Genomic DNA, 24,619 nt, shown 5'->3' with positions numbered 1-24,619 from the left:
CTATTCTACGGGAATTGGCCGTCATGGCCGCAGCCGTGCCGCAACAAATCCAGACCTAGTGGGTATTGATGGACGGCGGAGCACGCAGCCGACACGCAGCGGAGCTGGTCCACAGACGTTCTGCATTCAGTGGAAATCCGGAGTTAGAGTTTTTACTGCGTATCTCTACGACGTGTAACGTTAGACTGCCAATCACCAGCATTATTAGATCTTGGAAGCAGCATGCTGCATGCTTGTTGGCTCACTGACACTAATGAGATTTATTCCTTAGGTATTGAAATTGGGTATTGAATGACAAGGCATTTTTGCATACTCGATACTTTGGAGGCAATTCGGTCGGTGCCTAAAAAGTATTGAATTCGGTACCCAGCCCTAGATATGATAGAAGTGCAATTTGCGACTGAACGAGTGAAGGAGAGGGTCGAGTGGATACCAGAGGTGTTTCTGTTTTGAGAACAAACACTCTGAGACAGAGAGAAAGAGAGAGATGCCATGCAGTAGGTGGTGTTGATGAGTTCACACAAGACAAAGAGACACCGAGACAACTGATTGTGAGCTGAAAAAAGAAAACGGCTACAGTTAGAGAGGCTGTTACTGAAAAGCAGCTTGCAGCCTGGGTACTCTCCAGGTTTCAGGACTTAGTCTGACAGCCGTTCACAATCCCTGGGATTGAAAGGATGACAGGAAACATTACCTGCATTTTCATGCCCCTTCCGCAACCAGGAAACGTCATGGCACCTTTTAATAGATGGATGGAAGCGGATTGGAGAGTAGATATTATTTCTCATCGAGGCCCTTAACACGCTAGAGTGAGTTAACCTCATTGATGAGTAAGTGATCCCAATCTCTCCTCTCCTCTCCAGACCATTAGGTGCCATCATCGCCATCATTCATCTCATTCATCTATTCACAAATCAGATCTTGTGCCACTTTCACATCAAGCCATTTAGTTTCCCACAGCCCTCCTCCTTCCTCTTTTTTTGGGGAACATAAATTCTTCAGCGTTTTCTTAATCATCATCATCTCGGCTGAAACTCAATGGTTTGCTGAGACAGAGGGCTGCACAATATATCACACAGAGGATATGATCTTAGACGTAGTGTTTTTTCAAGCATGAAATGAGGAGCCATAGAAAATCTGAATACCTATAAATAAATAGTCTGAATATAAGTTGAATAAATAATAGTTCCATGACCTGAAGATAGTGTGGTTTTTGGTGCAAGTACTTGCAAGCTGTCCATTGGTTCCTACCCCTTCTTCTCCTTTCTCAGTTTGTACGTCCTCTAGGGGTGTTGAAATTAATCATTGCATCGATGCAGTGACAGACCATAATCGATTATTGCCTACTACTACTACTTGTTGTTTTTGGCTTTAGTCTGCTGTGCTCAAACTCAGACTACATTCAGGAAGTGTCTTTTTTTAAGAGCAGATGCAATAAAAAGGGAAGTTCATATATATTTGTTGATGAAAACCATGTGTAGCAATGTATATTAATATTGAGGAGGTGATGCATCGTGATGCATCGGGATATCGATATGAACCGTTGACAGGATAATCGTAATCAAATCGTGAGACCAGTGAAGATTCACACCCCTAACGGAGAAATTCTAAATTTGTCAAAAGCCTCTTTGTTGTGGCTAATGCTGTGATATATCAGTTTTTTTTAGATATTTGTTTAGTGTTTTTACACCTCAGATAAGAAGTTTTACAGGGATCCTGTAAACGGAGCTTGATGATAACGTGCTGACTCATGGCCAACAGAGTACATACTGTAAATAGTCTGTGTGTTAAAATGCATTCACTGCCACATTTGGATGACAAATGTTTTTTAATTCCTTCTTACACAAGGGAACTGACTACTTTCCCCTGTGTGTCTCCACAGAAACCTGCTGGACAGGGACACCTTCTCCAAATCAGACCCAAGTAAGATCTGACGCCTCTCTCTTTTTCTTTCCTTGTCACTCATGGTCAACAAGTCTGTATTTCTGTCAGTGCAGTGTCTGAGCTTGCTCAACATCACAAGAGGAGATTATACGGATAGAAAAGAAGGGTGTGAGGAAAAAATAAAGGAAATAAAAGTATAAAAAAGTAATGAACAAATGAGAAAAATGTCAAACAATAAGGGGAATGAATGGAGTTTAAGGGAGTGATACAATTATTAGGGACCAAAAGAAGGTCTTTTGTTTTATGTAGTCGTGAGTCACTCCTCGTGTGTTTTTTTTTTTTTTCCTTCACTAAATGTGTGAGCTCGGCTGGAGACAGGCCTGACTAATGCATGAGGCTACCTAAGAAGCTTCTATAGATTCACAGAATGGGTGGCAATTCTCTCCTCTCCAAGCAATTAAAATCGTTAAAATAATGCTGTTAGTAGTCTCTTATTTTGCTGAATAAGAATATTTCCCAAAATGTTGAACTATTCCTGTAGGAGAGTTTTACGGTGTGTTAAGAGTGGTTTGTAAATGCTTGATGTATTCTCCGCTGGGTGTGTGTGTGGCGGGTATGTCATTGTGTGTTAGGGAGTATGGATAGAAGTGTGTGTTAGGGAGTATGGATAGAAGTGTGTTAGGGAGCATGGATAGAAGTGTGTAAGGGAGTATGGATAGAAGTGTGTTAGGGAGCATGGATAGAAGTGTGTAAGGGAGTATGGATAGAAGTGTGTTAGGGAGCATGGATAGAAGTGTGTGTTAGGGAGCATGGATAGAAGTGTGTGTTAGGGAGCATGGATAGAAGTGTGTAAGGGAGTATGGATAGAAGTGTGTAAGGGAGTATGGATAGAAGTGTGTGTTAGGGAGCATGGATAGAAGTGTGTTAGGGAGCATAGATAGAAGTGTGTAAGGGAGTATGGATAGAAGTGTGTTAGGGAGCATGGATAGAAGTGTGTAAGGGAGTATGGATAGAAGTGTGTAAGGGAGTATGGATAGAAGTGTGTGTTAGGGAGCATGGATAGAAGTGTGTTAGGGAGCATGGATAGAAGTGTGTAAGGGAGTATGGATAGAAGTGTGTAAGGGAGTATGGATAGAAGTGTGTGTTAGGGAGTATGGATAGAAGTGTGTTAGGGAGCATGGATAGAAGTGTGTTAGGGAGTATGGATAGAAGTGTGTTAGGGAGTATGGATAGAAGTGTGTTAGGGAGCATGGGTAGAAGTGTGTTAGGGAGTATGGATAGAAGTGTGTTAGGGAGCATGGATAGAAGTGTGTAAGGGAGTATGGATAGAAGTGTGTGTTAGGGAGTATGGATAGAAGTGTGTGTTAGGGAGTATGGATAGAAGTGTGTTAGGGAGTATGGATAGAAGTGTGTGTTAGGGAGTATGGATAGAAGTGTGTTAGGGAGTATGGATAGAAGTGTGTGTTAGGGAGTATGGATAGAAGAGTGTGTTAGGGAGTATGGATAGAAGTGTGTGTTAGGGAGTATGGATAGAAGAGTGTGTTAGGGAGTATGGATAGAAGTGTGTGTTAGGGAGTATGGATAGAAGTGTGTGTAAGGGATCCATGCAAGTGTAAGGTTCATCCTGTAAAAATAAAATCCTCATTATCAAAGATGATAAGTGTCATCTTGAAGGGTGTGTGAGTTTGGGGTTATGATATCAGGATGACTTTACTATGACCCGTCAATACACACACATACTGGTTTTTCTTTTGCAAAACATAGTTTGTCAGCACATTTACAGTAGCATGGGATAAAAATGACTCAAGGTGATGGTGACGACCGTGATGAACACGATGACGACAGTGATTTACATGAGGAGGAGGAAGAAGCTCAGGCTTTACCCGTACAATTAGGCGTGCTCTTGTGCTGAGTAGCACTTGTGTTTATGCTGAGCATGGCGACTTCAGTCTCCTGATATGAACCGGCCTGACAGGGGGGAAAGAGCAAGGAGGGGAAGGAAAGAGGGAAAAAGAGAATGTCTGAGATAATGGAAATATAGAGATATCCTGGATCTGTCACTTGCTGGTAAACATATCTTTAAAATATAAAGAGCAGTGGTCCAAAAAGAAAACCAAGTCTTTTGGGTACAAGTGGGATAGAGATATAAAGCCCTTCAATACATGCAGTAAGCTGCGAAACTGTGAAAACGTTTTCTAATCTATTATTGGTTTATCTGTTCCCCAAAATATCTTCGAGTTTTAAAGTTTCTACCAGACCCAAGAAGTGGGTGTGTATGTACATGCCCATTGATATATCCTTCTGTCAGTTATCTCATAAGAACATCAAAGGCCTCCAGAGATGAAGTGCATGATGATGAGTGAGCTCAGTAATTTGCCTTTTAGTGAATTGTCTTATTTGAGGAAATTGCATAATGGCCTGAAATGATGTCTTTCACCATCTGAAGACGGGGAAATATGTTTGTGGGCTTCATGAATAAAACTGTTAGGTGCTTTGATGTAGTTTTGTTATATTTAATTCATGCATTTATGGCTTATTAGTCATATTTTGATGGAGCCAATAAATGCCATGGCATTTGAGTTAGTTTTTTTATTTATTTGTTCGGAATTATATGAGTTAGGCTCCTTTATCCTTCCCTTAGTTAGCCTACCCACCAATTCAAAAATATGTTAATTATAATAAAAAGAACACTATTGTACATGGTCAGGTAGCTTGTTAGGTCTAGTACATACATAATTGAGAAAGTTTGATTACCTGGACAACTACAATGGATATAAGCATAGGTTTGAGCATGTATCTTTAATGTTATGTCATCATGTGATGTGTCTCTGTTCTTCACAGTTTGTGTTCTCTACACACAAGGCATGGGCAACAAGGAGTGGAGAGAGGTGAGAACTAAAGAGAGCTATATGTTATTTTTTATATATATATATATATATATATATATATATATATATATATATATATATATATATATAATATAAATAATATAACCATAGGAATTGAATGAGAGTAGAATGGGCATTCCCATTCAAAACAACATAGCAGGATGGTCAGAGTGGGCAGCATTTTTATGTGTACTGTTGCCATTGCAACCATTCTAACGGGCTGATTTCCGTATAAACCAACTTCCAGCAAGTTGCGACCTCATTGAAGTGAGGTGTTTCTGGCCTGGCGGGGGTTTCCATTGGCCTGGCGGCTCCCCCAGCCTAGGGGTAGATGGATTATTGGCCCTGGCCGATTATAGGGTCGTTTCTTTTGGCAGTTTGCAGATGATCTGTATCGGCATTTTATTTGCCTGATAACCGATAAAGTTAATTCATTAAAAAGTGCACTACTTTGGCACCGCTACAGCTCTGTGTCTCACTTAATGTCCCGCCCTATCTGACTATCTTTTACTGTGCACTATGTTGAAAGTTTCTAATTTCTTAAATAATTGCTTAAAGCATTTAAACAACGTTTTGTGTTCGGGTATGTAACATTCCAAAATGTTAATTTTGACTTAAAGATCTTCATTTTCACTGTAAATGCATATCGATTCCAAAATATATGTTATTGGTTTCTAATTATTACTAATAATCGGTATTGGCCTTGAAAAAACAGTATTGGTCGATCCCTAGCCAGGCTTGTACAATTATAGGGGAAAGTGCCATTTATAATTTATCACTTAAAATATGTAACACAAATAAAGTAATAGTATTATCAAAGTTCTAGTCAAATTGTGGACACAACCAGTACCTGCAACTTGTTTATGAGCATGTGTGCACTCCCGGATGACTGTACTGCAATCACCACGATGATGAAAATTCATGAATGTAAATGAGGGGGCAAAGCTTGCAGCCCCAATCATACCCAGTTATTCATAGTTCTGAGTAGCCCATCATCTGCATGCATTATTAATAGGCTAAGTTAAATGTCAACCCGGGAACCTACCTGACCCCCATTGACTTGATACTTCAGCTGCTCTGCATTCATTACTCTAAAGCTGTACATAATCTTCTGTAACCAGCCTCTCCCCTGATGTTTCACCTGAGGAGAAAACCTGCTGGTGATTAATTATTCACAGGAGTCAGTGCGACTTCACAACGCACTTGTAGTTTTTACAAGCGGATTTCCGTAAGATCAAAGTTTTAAGGTTTGATGAGCCGCAGTAATATTAAAAGGACAGATAACGTCTCGCATCAGCTTGGACATCTTATTCTTATCTTATCTGTTTTTATCTTCCTTTCTTTGTCCAGTTTGGGAGAACAGAGGTGATAGACAACACGCTAAACCCAGACTTTGTGCGGAAATTCATTTTGGACTACTTCTTTGAAGAGCGACAGAACCTCCGATTTGACTTGTAAGTAATGCCTACACCTGTGTGTGTGTGTGTGTGTGTGTGTGTGTGTGTGTGTGTGTGTGTGTGTGTGTGTGTGTGTGTGTGTGTGTGTGTACCAGACATTGTAAAGATTTGATCTTTGGTTTACTCAGTGTTACTATTATTGCTTCCTAAAAATACAAACAAGGCTTCCATTAAACATTGGAGAGGCTCCAGATGTCACCTGCAAAATGAGAAAATTATTTCATAATTATTTTATTCTGGAACTATAAAATATGGTGGTTTTATTTATTTATTTATTTTTCTCTGTTTACTGTACAGTTGGCATACAACAGTTTCCTACTCTGCTCTAATTGACTCTCCACTTTAGTAAATTGAGAGAAGGTTAAGTAGATTGCACAATGCATGTGCCACTTGATTAATATTCATGTATGCTACCTAATATTGGCTTATTATTAAAATAAAATTACAGGAACAAGAAAAATGAACTGAAAAAGAATATTTAAAACATTAGACAATGTATCGCATATTCATGCCAAGTTTCTTTTTCTCAAAGTTTTACAGGGACACATTTTCCTCTTTTACCTTGACAATGACAGACAGTGATTTATTGCACAGAAGTTCATCGTAGTATTAACTGGTACAGCGAGTTTGTTAGATGCATTGCTATGTTCATTATATTGGTTGATAGCAACTTTAAAAGCAGTGTTGGTCTTAGTCCAATATTACTTTTTACTGCTGATGTTTGGCAGATTGTGGAATTGGCAGGCCTACCACAAAGTACACTCTCCAAATTAGTAAAGTTATAAAGCACTTAATCACCTAAATTGCTAATTGTGCTGAGTTTCAATAGTGAGCTAAAAGGAAAGTTTGGGTATTTGTGAGGGTATAAATTAACTGGTTTGCATCTGTTTGTACTAAGGCCTTTAAAATACACATCTGTGTGGGCTTGTATCTTAAAAATACACATCTGTGTGGGCTTGTATCTTAAAAATACACATCTGTGTGGGCTTGTATCTGTGAAACTTACTCTCACTTTGTAAGGTTAAATCTCTGCGTCAGTCTCCTGCACTAATGAGTACTGTACCACATAAAGGTACATTATATGGCACTGTAAATATTCTATGCTCTGTGACTGCATCTCACACTGGATTAGCGTTCCTTTTGCATAGAGGAGACAGTTGGTCATTAGCTTTATGAAACCACCAGACTGCCTGTAGGGGGGTGGGGGGGGTGGGGATTCTCTTTCTCAATTTGCTCTCAGATTGCATTTCTCATTGAATTACAGAGGGGATTTCAGTGGGTTTATTTCATTAGATGGAGACTAATTACATTATAGACTATGAACCAGGAGGCCACGTCGGCAACCCAACTGTGATATCTGCGACGAGGAGTTAGTGTACAGTATATCTTGTGTGTGGGTGGAGGTATTTCTATATAGGCATAGGGGTTTCTAGATCCCTATTTTTGACAACTGTATTAACATTGGTCCTGGTCTAATTGCAAACATTTTCTGTTAACGATATCTACACTAAAATGAACGCATCAAAATGCTTGTGTCTAGGGGAAATGAAGTAGTGGTGTGCACTACTCTTTGATGACAGATTCAGTCATCCACCTTTGCTACCACTCATGTGGCTGTACTATTTTCATGTATCTTGCCACTGTGTGTAAATTACTGTACAAAAGTAGTAAGAAGTTGTTGTCACTTCTTAGTGCTTAATACAGGGTAAAAAAGGAGAAATGTGGTCAATTTTTACGTCATTGGCTGGATTTCCTGTGTCAGTGGATCTTTGTATGTTGGCAGAGGTAGTATCCCTGTTTATCCATACGTGCGCGGGTGTTTCAGTATCTCAGCTGGTTGCTCTGTCACAACACACACTCGTACCGTCATCTTACAAGTGTCACCAGGCCACCGGGACAGACCCACAAAGCTAATGTGTGCCCATTCCCACATACTGTGTGGGGCCACGGGGACAACATTGTGCACGTGCTTGTGGCTGTGTGTGCTGTTTAGCGATGGTAACCATAACAACTGGGGTTCCAGGGGATGGTCAGTGTGATACAGGAGCGGACAGATTTCCTTCAGGGAAAGAGAAGCATTTAACCTTTCATATCTACTCTGCCGCAGCACATTATGACCCAGTATACATTAGCACACATAAATGGATTGCTAGAAACCTGTTACTTTGTGTCCCTGAGATGTACATGCAGGACTTTGAGTTGTGTGTTTTGTTGTATAACCTTACTACTGGTTCTCTTATTTAATGTTATGCTCCCCATTTTGACAAAGATCCACATTTCACACATTTTTCTTTTAGCTGCTTTGATCCTCTGGCCTTCCTATGAATCACTAGCAGTTGCTGCTATAGTTAAAAAAGAAGCCTGTTTGAATGCTAGAAATGCAGAGCACTTGAATGTGTTTTTTTATACCATCTTTTTTTCAATCTGAATAAGTGTCAAATTTCATGTTTACATGAAACTCAGGTGGATTTTCCAGAGCAGTTATGTGAAACTCTTTTCCATTTGACGTGTGCATTTTCTTTTTTACAAATAACACGCATAACATAACACACACATTTAAAGGCTTTTGTATGTGTACTGTAAGGACATACGCACACAAGACGCACACACTTTTTACTGTAGTTGTGCTGTGACATCCTCAGGATATGTCAGGACATCTGTGCTGTGTGAGTTTCTATGCCTTCTCATTTGTTACGTTAGCTGAAGAAATGTATGAATACATGCCTCTATGCTTGCTGTCTCTTGAGTGGTCTTCTGAATGAAACTGAGCATCCGAGGAACATAACGGCACACTGGCCTTTTGTTGGTCTGTTTGTGTGTCATGCATATGTGTGTGCGTGGACCTAGCTCGCTGACCCTGTCATGCCTAACGGCCGTAGATGGCTAGCACTGCCAGCCTGTAGAGCAGGGGTCACCAACATAGTGCCCGTGGGCACCAGGTAGCCCCCAAGGACCACATGAGTAGCCCTCAGGCCTGTTCTAAAAATGAAAATTGAATATTGATATCTGTTTCCCACCTTGTTAAGTCATTGTTGATAATTATTGGTAATGAGAAATCATTAACGTGATCAGTGTCTTTACATAAATGACTATCATTAATCATTAATAATCATATATAACTAAAGGCAAACTGAGCAAATTTGTTATTTCAGAAGAGTGTATCAAACTGGTAGCCCTTCGTATGACTCAGTACCCATGAAGTAGCTCTCAGTTTCAAAAAGGTTGGTGACCCCTGCTGTAGAGGGTAACAGTCTGAGATGATAGAATAATGAAATAGTGTTTCCTCCCTCAGGGCCATGAAGATGGGATCTGTGTGAAACTGTTAAAAATAAATACTACAGTATGTCCTCTGAATATGAATTATGAGATTGCACTGTGTGTAATAGACCTCTGCAAGTCTGTCTCCCTTAATAGTGTGTATGTGTGGAATTTTAATACAGCATAACATACAATCAGTGTCATTCTACAAATTTTCCACCAGAACCAACATAAGGTTGACATTTTTTATTTTGATTGCAATATCTCAACAACTGTTACATGGATTGCCATGAGATGTTCTCCTGATATTCATGTTCTTCAGAGGATGAATTGTTAAAACCTCGATCCCCCGACCTATCATCGTTTTTTGACCAAATACAAAAACATTCCCATCAACCTCAGCTTTGTGATGTGTGCTAATTAGCAAAATATTGGCAGGCTAACATGCTAAAATAAGATGGTAGACTTAGACTTCTCTTTATTGATCCTTTTGGGATGACTCCCGCAAGGAAACTAGATTTCCAGCAGCAGATTTCAGCAGCTTACAAAAAACACTTGTATAGAAAATAAAGAGGTATAAAAAAAATACAGTATAGGAAATACAGTATAAGAATAACAATAACAATACACTTTTAGCTAAATATAGGAAGTAAACAAAAAGCAAACAGTAAAAAAACAATTAACTACAGATATAATATATATATATATATATATATATATATATATATATATATATATATATATATATATATATATATATATATATATATATATATATGTACCGTTAGCGTGCTAGTTGATGCTTTTATATATATATATATATATATATATATATATATATATATATAAAAGCATCAACTAGCACGCTAACGGTACGCCGTACCTTGAGCTGATTTCTGTCATTCAAACAACTCTGAGTTGTAGTTTAAAACTTTTACAGCCATTTTAAGAAAATGAAGGGTTTTATTTGGGCTTGAGTCCATACATGCAGTTAATGGATACAGGCACACAGAACTCAAGGCTCGGTTGGCAACGATTAGCTCTGATTAGCGGTTAGCTCCGTTATAAAGATATGGAGTGGAGGAGCTGCCACTGTGAGGGGTAACAATCAGACTCTGATAAATGACGTTCGGGGAGCTTTCACAGCAGCGTGGCCGCGGTGTTTCAACAGTTTTATTAGTACAGTTAATCCCACGGCAAGAACACCAGCAACTAGCTAACGTAACGATAGCCTCTCTGAACAAGTGCACACGGCAGCACGCAACTTCACGAGGGGGAGGGGCTGGAGTCAGCTCCTCTCTGTGCACTGTAAAAAATTACACGTGTGTGTGTGTGTGTGTGTGTGTGTGTGTGTGTGTATATAGATATATACTATATATATATATATTTTTACTTTTTTAACTGTCTAGTGTGTAATTGTGTGTAATATACTATAAATTATTATATTATTATTCTTTGTTGAATAATACAGACGACAAAGCTTAAAAAAATAATCGAATCGCAATATTTGGGAAAAAAATCGCAATTAGATTATTTTCAAAAATCGTTCAGCCCTAATATATATATATATATATATATATATAAAAAACCTGGTAAAACCTCAACATGCTAACATTATCATTGTAAGCAGGTTAGCATGCTAATCTTGTTTACGTTCAGGTTTATGTTCAGCCTCACAAAGCTGCAAGCTTAGCTTTTAACTCTTGTTTCTTCACAAGGAGGTCAAAGGTCACCGTGAGCATGAGAGCCATACATGTAAATAAAATGGGGTTCAAAGGTGTTCTATTTATTTTTTAAAGATCATATATATTCAGCTTTATACAATTACAGTGAAACAGGGTCTCTCGAATGATGAAGTTACGGTACATAGAAATTAGGGGATTTGTCTGTACTTCCTGCTGAGTCCATATGGACACATTTATTGGTAGTGAATCATTTCTGCTCTAGAGGGTGGACGGTTGGTTTCTCTAGTTAGATGGTAGAGAAACTCTGAATCGTGTTAAAGTCATAGACACTGATAAGATATGTGATTGTCTTGCGTCATTTTAAATACTCAGTCTGGCTTTGGATTCCCAAAGAGCAACACACATACAAAGGCACACACCGGATGTGTACCCTGAACATTCTTGTAAAGTAACTAATATTTTGGTGGAGAAATGAGGGGCAATTTACCCAGCAAAGGGCAATCCATTTTTAGTGGCGGGTGAAATGACCTGAGCTGTGAAATGACCTGAAATTGCTGAGTGAATGGCTTGTCTGATTGCTTCCCATTCTTTAGAGCAGCTTCAGCACTAGAGGGGCCATTTCTGGACAAATTTTTCTCTCCGCAAGTATTGTATGCCTGAGAGACCTGCAGGTGGAATGAAGGAATAAAAAGTGTGAAAAATATTCAAACATACATCAAACAAAATCCACGATAGCCTACTGAAACTCACACCAATGAGCAGCAGTGGAAACACAAAGGAGAACAGACACTTATTTACTCACTAGCACATTTTTTCTCTCTGTGTCTCTCTCTCTCTCTCATGTATGTATGTATGACTGCCAATTAGTCCATTTAGTGTCAGTTTATTGGAGGATGCCTGTGAGCCGGTGATGCTGGGAAGTGATATATCCAGAGCCTCTGGTGAGATTGCCGGTGACAAGCTGCTTGGCCCTGTCACTGATTTACTCTGTCTGTAATCCCCGTCGTATTCACAGCTGAGCTCCTGTCACCCTCCATCACTTTCTAATGTACAGACTCTCGCTCATTTTTCCTTTTTTTTCTACAGGTATGATGTTGACTCGAAGAGCGCCAACCTGTCAAAACATGTGAGTACTAAAACTTGATTATGTGTCTTTGTGCGCACATTGAGGCATGTATAATGTAACTTGTTTTTGTCTCTTCACACTTTTGCTGATTTCATTCTGTGGTTGTGAGTGTTTTGTTTGTGCATGATTTCTGTCCTTGTTATTACCTCCCATTAGCCTCATTTCAGCCACATAACAGCAATCTGGCCTTTACAATGTGTGTGTTTATCATCTACTGTAATAGCACATTCCCTGAACGGCCTGCAGTTCATTTAGAAATTAAATAAACACTAATTTCCCCTGTCCACCCTGATTTTTTTTTTTCACGCTGATAGCAGTGATTAGCATAACTGTAACTGTAATTAGGAACAACAATGTGATAACTTTGTCTTTGCCAGTAATAGCTGTGTCCTGCCTACTGCATCGTGGGGATTGTAGTTCAAAGAGTCCAAGCTTGCACCCTTGGAGATTTTCCTTGGTACTGTTTAGAGCGGTTCACTAGCCATGTAAGCCAGTCATATGTTCAGTTTTTATTTTTTGTCCCTGGGCTAAATGAGATAGAAAGTGTTAATCACTGAGGTATACAGGTGCTGGTCCCTTCGGACCAAGCGGCAACTTCCATTCCTGAAATGTGAAGCCAAATGCGGAAGTGCCTTAACCTGGATTCTATTTAATTTCCAGCAGGGGGCGACTCCACTGGCTTCAAAAAGAAGTTGGTTTCTATAGAAGTCTATGGGGTAAATTACCCTACTTCTGCCTTGATTTATCACCTCAATACACATGTATGGCCTCAATTGCTAGTTTCAAGTCTTATTCAATACAGCATGATGTTCATTTTGTAAATTATGTTCAATTTACTTAAAAAAAAGACAATAAAGCAAGGGATGCTTTAGGGGCGTGGCTACACGCCAATTTGTCAATCGTGATAGAAGGGTTGAAAATCAGCAACTTTCCCTCTTTAACGTTTAGCTAAGCGCCATTGAAACCATACACAACACTGGCTGGTCATCGTCCCCAGCTCCGCACTTCTCTTCAAGTATAGTCAATTCTGGCTCCAAAAAAACAAGATGTTGACGGTCATTATTTTTACAGTCTATGCTTCAGATAGAGTTAGGCTAGCTGTTTCCCCCCTGTTTTCAGTCTTTATGCTAAGCTAAGTTAGCTGGCTGCTGGTGGTAGTTTCTTGGTAGCGTCTTCTCATCTAACTCTGAGCAAGGAATTGAATAAGTGTATTTTCCAAAATATCTAAACTTTCCTTTAAGCTGTGGCACTATTATCTTGCAACAAAAGAGGAAATGACTGTTTAATTTGACAATGTTCATCCATTCACTGAGCTGTATGTTTATCCCGAAAGTCTGTGTTCGTCTGTAATCTTGTGTGCACACCTGTTTTCATAAAAACGGCTTTTCAGTGATATCTGAGACATGTTTGGGCAGGTGTTTGCTGTTGTAACGGGCAATACTAACTGTCAATGTTCAATGAAAGGAAGTCATAGCAACAATAAAAATTTTAAAGCTGTCTTTTCTACTCATAAACTCTAACCATTATCTGGACATTTACATGTATAGCTTCAGTGTCCGTTATAGCCAGTGTGCTATCAGGCTTTGCTTCCTCTTTCTATTCAGCAGCTTTTGGCCACCACCTGGAAGAAAATTGCTACAACTGTGTACATTACAATATGTATGTGTCTGTGAGAAACTCCTTTCATGTAACACTCACTTGACTTTTGTCTCCCAGCCTGCCCCTTAGCAGAGCTGCAGACTACGACTCACGTTCTGCCCTGAGGTGACAAAACTCCAGACCTCAGCTCTTATCAGTGTTTGCTCTTCAGTGTCCGAACCGACCGGTCTGCCCACATATCATACGACATAAACACACTATCAGATAACTTCCTTTGTGTCATAAATAAATGGAAGTGGCTGGGATGATTGGAAAAAACAGGAGGGGATGGCAAATGTTAAAAATGTTAATTTGAGGATATAGCAGTCAAATGTTAGAAGTCTAACAGTGCTATTAAAGTATATTTACATCATAGTGGTGGTGTTTCATGGTCAGTATGATGTGAAGGAAGTTGGCTAGCTTTGATTCCAAGGCGGGTTTGTTGTCTCAAATTTTGTGTTGTGAAAAAAGGTGTTTTTGCTGCCCCTTGATGTGATGGATGATATTAGTAGTATTGGATCTAAAGCTTTTAAATTGTTCTATTGATATCATAATGTAACTGCAAGGCTGTGTCATGGTCATTATCTCTCTACCTCCAGCAATAATTCATATTGAGGTTTATTTTTACATAATTTTTTAGGGTTGCGGTTTTAAAACCGCTGAATGAAAGCCATCAATAGCACTGCTGCCATTTATTTGTCAGTAACTGTGTGAAAGTGTAGATAAATGGAATACTACAGTGAGAAACACTCGGGGTCTCTCAAAAGCAAATTTAGTCCCTCTTAGTTTCCCTTCAGGATTTTTCCTCTTCTCATTTGTGGCTTTTTTGTCTCTCCGGATGCAGTCCACCCCTCTTGTGCTTACCTCATCTCTCTTTCTTGTCTTCCCCTCTCACAATGGCAGTCTGTCACCCTTTCTTTTTATTTCTTTGCCATACCCTTGTTCTCTCACTTTCTCTCAATCTTGATCTCTCCATTTCCAATTCCCCTCCCCCTCGCTTTGCCTCACTTTCTTGTAATCAATAATCTCATACAAGAAGAGACTGGCCTGTTGGCTCGGAGGCAGCGTACCAGCATTGATGCAGGTGTGGGGTGGGAGGCCAGAGAGGCAATCCATTAGATGGTGTTTTATCATTGAGCTGTAGGCTGCAGGCACACCTGGGAACCGGGTGAGAACGAGTGTTGACTATAGAGGGACCGGTCGAGACAGTGAAAAAAGACACACGCTGTCCTGTTCATAAGATCATATTTAGTTCTCTATGCAAGTAGAAAGGAAGCCAGACTGATCTATTTTGAACATTTCAGAAATTAATTGCAATCGAAACATCTGTAAAAACCTTGGGTACCATCTTTTAATAAGTCACCTTTTTATAAGGGGTTTGTATGTTAACTATATATATATATATATATATATATAAACCTTTAAAGAAAAGGTTTATATATATATATATATATATATATATATATATAAACCTTTAAAGAAAAGGTTTATATATATATATATATATATATATATATATATATATATATATATAAACCTTTAAAGAAAAGGTTTCGACATTTTGAGACGTACTTATTCGCTTTGTTTTCGAGAGTTACATAAGAAGACTGATACCGCTAGCTACCAGCTAATTTAGCTTAGCACAAAGGCTGGAAACAGGGGGCAACAGCTAGCCTGGCTAACAAATTAGCTTATCAGTGGCGTCAAACCTGGAGCCTAAATAAATATCCACAATTTGTCCTTAAGCGCAGTGCTATGAGGAAAAAAAAAAAAAAAAAAAGGTGGACTAGGTGGACACATGGCTTACATTTCTGAGAGAAGATTTTCCCAATATTCCTGTTGATCTGAAATTTGAGCATAAAACTGGTTATATGTTAACGGTTCCAGCTCTGCTACAGAGTAGACTCATGGATGAGAAGCAATGAGCTACCAGTATATTCTTCTTAAAACTGGTATCCATATTTTTTAACCATCTGTATCCATCTGCTCATGCTCGCCCTGAACTCCTCAGTCTTATCTATCAAACAGTTCATTTTTCTACTACACCCACACAACTATCTTTTTTTCTTATTAAATCTTTTTTTAGGCCACGCTGTTATATATTTATCCATTAGTTGCACACAGCTAATTCTCGGATGGACCTCATGCTGGGAACAGCCAAGGTTGCTAGGTGATTAGTGACTTTACTGCACAGCCTCTTAGACAGTGAACAAATGTCATAAAAATGATTTGACTATGTTATTTCAGCACCCGTTGTGGCCTAAAACAAATAAGTTTATGACAAATTAAAGTCACAGGGCTGTATGTATGCAACACTGATGAGATAAATGAACTAGACAGGTTGACATGAAGCTGTGTAGATGGATAGATATGGAGACAGAATAATAGAAGAGGCTAATCAGTGGAGCAAAGAGAATCCATTATGTTAGTGCTGCTTGTCAGATATTAGAGATGGTGTCAAATAATGACGAACGGTCTCAACAGTGTGCCCCGTAGTAAAATTGGGATCGAGATGGCATGTTTCTGTAATAGCTTTCATACACTTGAAGCGAGGGATCTGACATAGTTTGCGTGTTACTGTTGGTGTCTTTATACTTGGCTTTTATTTGGAAGGCTTTTACATAGTAAGCAGTTTGCCATTGTTTTATGCTGACAGTCAAAATCTATAATTCCCACATTGTCATGCACACAAATTTAGTTAGTTAGCTGTTTCCAGGACTGATACACACATGTATTTTCTCTCCATCTCTCTGCCGTTTTGTCTGTATCAGCAGTGAAGTGTGATGGTAATTGAATTTACCAGAAGAGTGGCGAGGGAGCAGAGTTGGGCAGGTGTGAGGGCTGGTGGGAGGAAGGCTCAATCTGCTTGGCAGTATTATGCGTCAATGGGGAACATGGGGGTATTTGAAATGGTTTGGTCATGTTGGGTAGCGCTCCGTAGAGATCAGGAATATTGGTTTCTTTTTTGTTTCTTTATGGCTGTGAGTAATTTTATGTCAATTTCATTTTATGTTTTTTGTTTTTTTTGTGTTATGCCTTGTCTGAATAACTCCCTCTCTTTTTGTAACTGCAGGATTTTCTGGGTCAGGCCTACTGTACTCTCGGAGAGGTGGTTGGATCATTGGGCAGTCGCTCGGAAAAAGCTCTTGGGTGAGTAGGTGTCCCCATAGCTGGGAGTTTCCGATATTTCAGTAATTTTTTGACCATTGTTTTTTTTGTTTTTTTTCACAGTCTTGTTACATGGCACACCATTTTTGTTTCAGGATACACAAATGTCATAGAAGCAGACTTCATGTTTTTTGTTCAATGAACATAAACAGATAAATAGTATAAACATGTTACAGAAGTATTGCAGTATTACAGGGTCCTACTGAAGAGAGAGAAAATAATATATATATACACACATGTGTACACATATGAACACATAACATACACTTTAGTTAGCCTTATTGTCAACATTTATGTAATCCCAGAACCTGTCCCAAGGGGACACCCCATCCCCCCCATTATCACTTAATTTGCTCAGTATATCTGACCAGTGTTAATAAATGGTCACAGCAAATGACATCCCTGATGTTTTTTTCCTACATTGTGTATAGTGTGTTTAAGCATTGGCTGTGTGCAAGCATGCTTTAAAGCTGCAGTTGTTTCACAAAGATTGTTTGTGAAAGCGCCGTTATCTCCTTTTGTGAGGCGTCACAAATGAGGCATCCCCAACTTCTGTTTCTGGGGATACCAAGCTGAGGAACCATAATACCTACCGTTTTTTAATGAGCATACACACACATATGCACACAAAAACACTCCCACACACTTCTATTCTTATACATACAAACACAGGCGCTCCTTACATTGATATTGTTCATCAGGCTTATTAGGCAGCCTATCCTCTGCAGAAACCTATATATATATATATATATATACACAGTGAGGAAAATAAGTATTTGAACACCCTGCTATTTTGCAAGTTCTCCCACTTAGAAATCATGGAGGGGTCTGAAATTGTCATCGTAGGTGCATGTCCACTGTGAGAGACATAATCTAAAAAAAAAAATCCAGAAATCACAATGTATGATTTATTAACTATTTATTTGTATGATACAGCTGCAAATAAGTATTTGAACACGTGAAAAAATCAATGTTAATATTTGGTACAGTAGCCTTTGTTTGCAATTACAGAGGTCAAACGTTTCCTGTAGTTTTTCACCAGGTTTGCACACACTGCAGGAGGGATTTTGGCCCACTCCTCCACACAGATCTTCTCTAGATCAGTCAGGTTTCTGGGCTGTCGCTGAGAAACACGGAGTTTGAGCTCCCTCCAAAGATTCTCTATTGGGTTTAGGTCTGGAGCCTGGCTAGGCCACGCCAGAACCTTGATATGCTTCTTACAGAGCCACTCCTTGGTTATCCTGGCTGTGTGCTTCGGGTCATTGTCATGTTGGAAGACCCAGCCTCGACCCATCTTCAATGCTCTAACTGAGGGAAGGAGGTTGTTCCCCAAAATCTCGCAATACATGGCCCCGGTCATCCTCTCCTTAATACAGTGCAGTCGCCCTGTCCCATGTGCAGAAAAACACCCCCAAAGCATGATGCTACCACCCCATGCTTCACAGTAGGGATGGTGTTCTTGGGATGGTACTCATCATTCTTCTTCCTCCAAACACAGTTAGTGGAATTATGACCAAAAAGTTCTATTTTGGTCTCATCTGACCACATGACTTTCTCCCATGACTCCTCTGGATCATCCAAATGGTCATTGGCAAACTTAAGACGGGCCTTGACATGTGCTGGTTTAAGCAGGGGAACCTTCCGTGCCATGCATGATTTCAAACCATGACGTCTTAGTGTATTACCAACAGTAACCTTGGAAACGGTGGTCCCAGCTCTTTTCAGGTCATTGACCAGCTCCTCCCGTGTAGTTCTGGGCTGATTTCTCACCTTTCTTAGGATCATTGAGACCCCACGAGGTGAGATCTTGCATGGAGCCCCAGTCCGAGGGAGATTGACAGTCATGTTTAGCTTCTTCCATTTTCTAATGATTGCTCCAACAGTGGACCTTTTTTCACCAAGCTGCTTGGCAATTTCCCCCGTAGCCCTTTCCAGCCTTGTGAAGGTGTACAATTTTGTCTCTAGTGTCTTTGGACAGATCTTTGGTCTTGGCCATGTTAGTAGTTGGATTCTTACTGATTGTATGGGGTGGACAGGTGTCTTTATGCAGCTAACGACCTCAAACAGGTGCATCTAATTTAGGATAATAAATGGAGTGGAGGTGGACATTTTAAAGGCAGACTAACAGGTCTTTGAGGGTCAGAATTCTAGCTGATAGACAGGTGTTCAAATACTTATTTGCAGCTGTATCATACAAATAAATAGTTAAAAAATCATATATTGTGATTTTTGGATTTTTTTTTTTATATTATGTCTCTCACAGTGGACATGCACCTACGATGACAATTTCAGACCCCTCCATGATTTCTAAGTGGGAGAACTTGCAAAATAGCAGGGTGTTCAAATACTTATTTTCCTCACTATATATATATATATATATATATATCTGTTTGTGTGTTGATTTCTTGTGGGAATTTCCGCGACGTGTGAGCCTAATTATTCTTTTACATTTCTTTGTTGTTGTTGTACCAGTTGTCAGTGTGTGAGTTCACAACGTGTTCTCTGTGTACATTAAGTTATTTGAAGTTAACTAATAATTACTTTTAGTGTGTGTGTGTGTGTGTGTGTGTGTGTGTGTGTGTGTGTGTGTGTGTGTGTGTGTGTTTTTTTAACTGTCTTTGTCTTTGAGTATTATGAAGAGCGCTATTAAAATAAAATGTATTATTAATGGAAACGATGAAGCAGAACATAATGGCTTAAAGCTTTAGTGCGTGCGTAACTTTTTGATATTAATAAACGTTTGTTACGTTCAAGCCATTACCAAATGAGTTGCTACAAAGCTAATTAAGACTATCAGCTCCACACCACTCTCTCTGTATTTCTCAGTATGGCTGTGTTCAGAAGATTGTGGCGTTCTGTGACTTTCCCGCGCAGAAACTCAAGTGAAGATAAAAACCTCTTCTGAAGAGTCCATCATGTTTTTTAATCCTCCGTGTCCTTCTTGGCTAATAGCAACTGCGTGGAGTAGAGTGGGGGGGGGCGCGTGCGCGATCACGGTAGGCTTGTATCATGTGGACGCGCCGACAGTGTTGTTGTCATTACTTAGAATCCCTCATGGGGGCGACAGAAACTACGCACTCTAGCTTTAAATTAGCCCGCAGTCTTTGTATTTATAACCTTTAGAGATTATTGCATCCGTTTTCATGCAAGCGAAGTACAAGAACCATTCTGGATATCGTCATGTCTACACTTAAAAGAATAGTTCACCCAATAACGCTGCACTGAAATGTTCAGAAAGTTTTTAGACATTTTCTAACCTTTTTTTTTTTTTTTTTTTGCTTTCTTTTGTTTGGACTCCATCAAAGTCTGTGTGCAGTGTTTTCATCTTTTGGGTGCTCCGCTCTCCTACTGTAAACACCATTCATCCGTAATCAAGATCAGAAACAAAATCAGCTTCATTATCTATTTTTATCCATGATGCTCCTGTTTCACATATTTACGCTCTCATGGTGAAGTCCACTTGGCTTCCTTTCAATTGTGTCTTCTTTAATCCAATTTGCTTGTTCATTTGAAGCCTTCATGAGCCTTGAGATCTAAAAAGAGGGGTGTCGGGGGAAATAAATGCCAAGCTGCCATCCCTTCACTGAACACTTGTCAACAACCTGGCAACCTGTGTGTGTGTGTGTGTGTGTGTGTGTGTGTGTGTGTGTGGGGGGGGGGGGAGAGGAGAGGAGAGGGAGGGAGGGAGGGAGAGAGGGAGGGAGAGAGGGAGAGAGAGAGAGAGAGATGCTTTTACATGCACCACGGACCCCTCCAAAGTGCAAAGTGATGTTGTCCGCCCTGAAGCACTACTCAAGAAACCCATCCCTCCACTCCATTCTTCATTACACGCACACAAACACACACTTGTAGTCATTTCATTTTTGTAATGGTGACACTAATGGCAAAAGAGAATGCTTGTAAGAGCCACAATCATTTTTAATTTAGGAATTTATAAATGTACAGATCAATCTTGAGCAAAAATGCGTTAAAGTGAAAATTCTACATGTCTTGTACATGGTGTTATTATGATCATTGGGGGGAAAGGTTGTGTGAGTTGTTGCGGAAAATAGATAAAACACAAATGTCATCGCTAAGGAAAGAAGAACGTGGGAGTTGTTGACTTTCAGGTGACATTCACTCTTCATGTATCTGTAAACGATAAGCGGTTACATATAATGAATTGATGGATGGATGTAATGATGGATGTAAGGAGGGATGGATGGATATATTCCACAAGTGTCATATATACCATTTATAAACCTTGTTTTCAAAGGCATCATAAGTGATTTGGAAATAAAAATAGAAACCCTGTCAACATTTATTAAAAAACAAAGGTACAGAGGCCACAGCTGTTGCAATTGTTGTCTTGCTGAGGTTGTGTGTGTGTGTGTGTGTGTGTGTGTGTTTGTGAGTATGTGTGTTTGTGGGTGTTAGACTTCGTCAGACACACACCTGCAGCCTGACACGACAGGGGGGATCTTTAACAATTGTAATGAGTGCTAATTACAGTTAATTACATTGTTCAATCAAACTCCAGTGGGCATTCAGGAGTGTGTGTGTGTGTGTGTGTGTGTGTGTGTGTGTGTGACAGAGCAAACAATGACAAGTACAGTATCCTGCAATGCTTGGCCGACCAGCTGTGTGTGTGTGTGTGTGTGTGGTTGTACAAATAGTCTGAGCGTATGTGTAGCTGAATTTCTTATTGTTTTATATTTTATAAGCCATTTACAATTTCACAAATTGATTCAATATGAGATATCCATGATTGGGAATATATGAGCCCTAATTTCAAAAGAAAAAAACACGGTTTGAAGCTGAGAAGAACCACCCTCATATCTGTAAATCAGTAAATATAAAGCTGTAGTCAGGAGATGGTTAGCTAAGCATAAAGACTGGAAACAGCGGGAATGACGCCACAGGGATTATGTGCCAGATTATTTTTTTGCTGGCCGCAGTGAGCTTCAGGAGTCTTTGCAGATTGCCTGCCAACCTCATGGTGACGAGAAGAAATTACTATTCTTGCATTGACAAGAAATCCCCCCCCCCCTTTGGACAGAACCAGGCTAGCTTTCTCCCTTGTCTTTATGTTAAGATAAGCTAAAATGAGTAAATTGGCTGTAGCTTCATAATTAATGTACAGACATGAGAGTTTTCTCATCTAACTAGATGCATAGAGCATGAGAGCACTCAGCTTTATTGAATACCACCTAAGATGTTTTGCAGTAAACTAGCATTTATTACTGATAACAATTTCACTTGAAATACTGATGCTATTGTACATTTTGAGGGGCTCATGAATATTCAGTGTGCAGTTTGTGAACTGGGGGCTCTGTCACTTTTCTTTACTTCTCCCTCTTTCTCTATTCTCTCTCATTTCTAACTCTCCACCTTTATCTCTCTCACACTCACCACCCTCTCTTTCTTTTTTTTTTGTCTCTGCCTCTTTTGTTCCCACAAACAAGATTGTTCAGTGTTCAGAGTCAGAGAGAAGCGCTGGTGAACTATGGAAAAGCCAAGCGGGCTACAATTTTAGATACAAGTGAGCCAAGAACGCCCAGACACACACACACACACACACACACACACACACACACAAACACACACAAAGGTTGATAGCTGTGAATACAAGCCTGATTATATGGACTTGTAAAGGAAGGACAAAGAAACTCTGTATCTGACTCTGGTGTGACATGGATTTGATGTCAATGTTCCTTTTGTGTGAGAGAATTATGGTTACGAGTTTCCTTTTAGGGGAAAACTTGTGTATGATTGTGTCAGCGCATGACCATGAATAGATACATTTGCATGGTTTTATAATTAATGTCTCCGTCAGGTATTCTCCCTTCATTGGAGTGTGTGTGTGTGTGTGTGTGTGTGTGTGTGTGTGTGTGTGTGTGTGTGTGTGTGTGTGCGTGCGTGCGTGCGTGCGTGCGTCTGTTTGTGCATGCATGTGTGTTACGCTGCAGCCCAGAAGTGGCCCAGACTTAATTACCCGTCTCTTGCTAGACACTGATTGCAAATCCATGTGTCTTGATTAGAGGATTCAGTGTTTCCTCACGCACACACACATGCGCACACACACACACACACACACACACACACACACACACACACACACACACAGATTCCTGAAGCACTTCTCAACTTTGAGTGCTTTTCTGTGTAATGAATATACTAAGAAGAGTAAAGCATTTTGCCTGAGAGTGAGAGTAAGGATGGATTCGTATAACATTTTCAGATCTTAATCATCTGCTAAAGCTCTGTTTTTTTTCAAAACACATTAAATTAATTTACTTCACTGTAAATGCCAAAGATGAAAATATTGAGACACTTAAAGTAGGGCTGCACGATATGAGGCAAACATGCAATATGCGATTCAAGGTTTAATATCGCAATAACGATAGTACTTGTGATAAATAAACATATTAAAGTGTACTCAGTTCTGCATTTCTGCTGCTTTCAGTATTCTACTAAATTACAAACTAAAACAAATAAAAGGAAATAATTTCCATCATTCTTTTATTGAACAAATTGATCATTGAATTAAACATAAAAGGCACCACTAAAAGAAGTGACAGTTACATTGTGCAGTTATCTACAGATATTTTCTTTCAACTAACACACAAAATCCCCTAAATGTCTTTTGCGATATGTAGAAGCCTTTCGCGATGTGTTTATTGCGCCAGTTAATATCGCGATGACGATAAAAAAAATGGTATTTTGTGCAGCCCTAACTTAAAGACCCAATTTTTTGGCTTTTTTTCAAATGCATGATTCTCTATTTCTCTTGTACAGTAATGAAAAATACCATACACCAGTGCTTGATTTCAGCAAATAATTAAAACATTCAGTGATTGCACTACAACAATATTATGTGTTGTCATAAGTTTTTGTTCATAACACACACACACACACACACACACACACACACACACACACACACACACACACACACACACACACACACACACACACACACACACACACACAGAGTTTAGAAAGCAGCATTGTGTTGTGTAGACTTTAGTTTAGATTTGAGATTTTAGCAGGTCCTTCTTGTATTTACCACGTATTGTGTCAGTATGTACGTATGCATACGTATGTAAGGCAAAACTGTGAGATACATTATTCATCCACTAACCATGCAATCCTGTCAGTTGCCACCCACGTATTTTTTTAGGCAGATCTCTCAGACAGAATAATGACCGCCGCTCTGACAAATAGAGGAGCGAGAGCAGGCATTTGAGGAAATAACGAGCAGAGGAATCCCACAGTGGGGGCCCCCAGCTCGGCAGAGTTGTCATGGCGACGCAGATTCTGGGCGCTTGTCTGGTGTGTGTCTGTGTGTGTGTCTGTGTTTCTATGCATCTTTAACTCTTTCTCATCCATAATTGAGGGTGAGGAACAGTGGAAAAGAGACATTGAGAGAGTTTTACTAAGTCTTCAGTGTGCTTTTAAAAACTTGTATAATGTGTGTGCTTCAACTCGAGGCAGTCCGGGCTCTCCGGCAAAAAAAAGATTTGATTGGTTGCC

At 39.6% G+C, this 24,619-nt stretch overlaps 1 protein-coding gene across 1 annotated transcript in view; it reads left to right on the top strand.

Annotated features, from left to right (window-relative positions):
* The window catches only part of LOC116054609 (copine-8), an 84,256-nt gene that overhangs the window by 21,631 nt on the left and 38,006 nt on the right, over positions 1-24,619 (top strand). Inside the window, exons 2-6 of the mRNA XM_031306244.2 lie at positions 1,883-1,923; positions 4,726-4,772; positions 6,123-6,226; positions 12,259-12,298; positions 17,010-17,086. Coding sequence (XP_031162104.1) covers positions 1,883-1,923; positions 4,726-4,772; positions 6,123-6,226; positions 12,259-12,298; positions 17,010-17,086 — 309 coding nt within the window. The remainder of the gene's footprint in view (positions 1-1,882; positions 1,924-4,725; positions 4,773-6,122; positions 6,227-12,258; positions 12,299-17,009; positions 17,087-24,619) is intronic.

The sequence above is a fragment of the Sander lucioperca genome, chromosome 20, assembly GCF_008315115.2.
Source record: "Sander lucioperca isolate FBNREF2018 chromosome 20, SLUC_FBN_1.2, whole genome shotgun sequence".
Taxonomy (NCBI): Eukaryota; Metazoa; Chordata; class Actinopteri; order Perciformes; family Percidae; genus Sander; species Sander lucioperca.
This window is presented reverse-complemented; position numbering and strand designations above follow the sequence as displayed.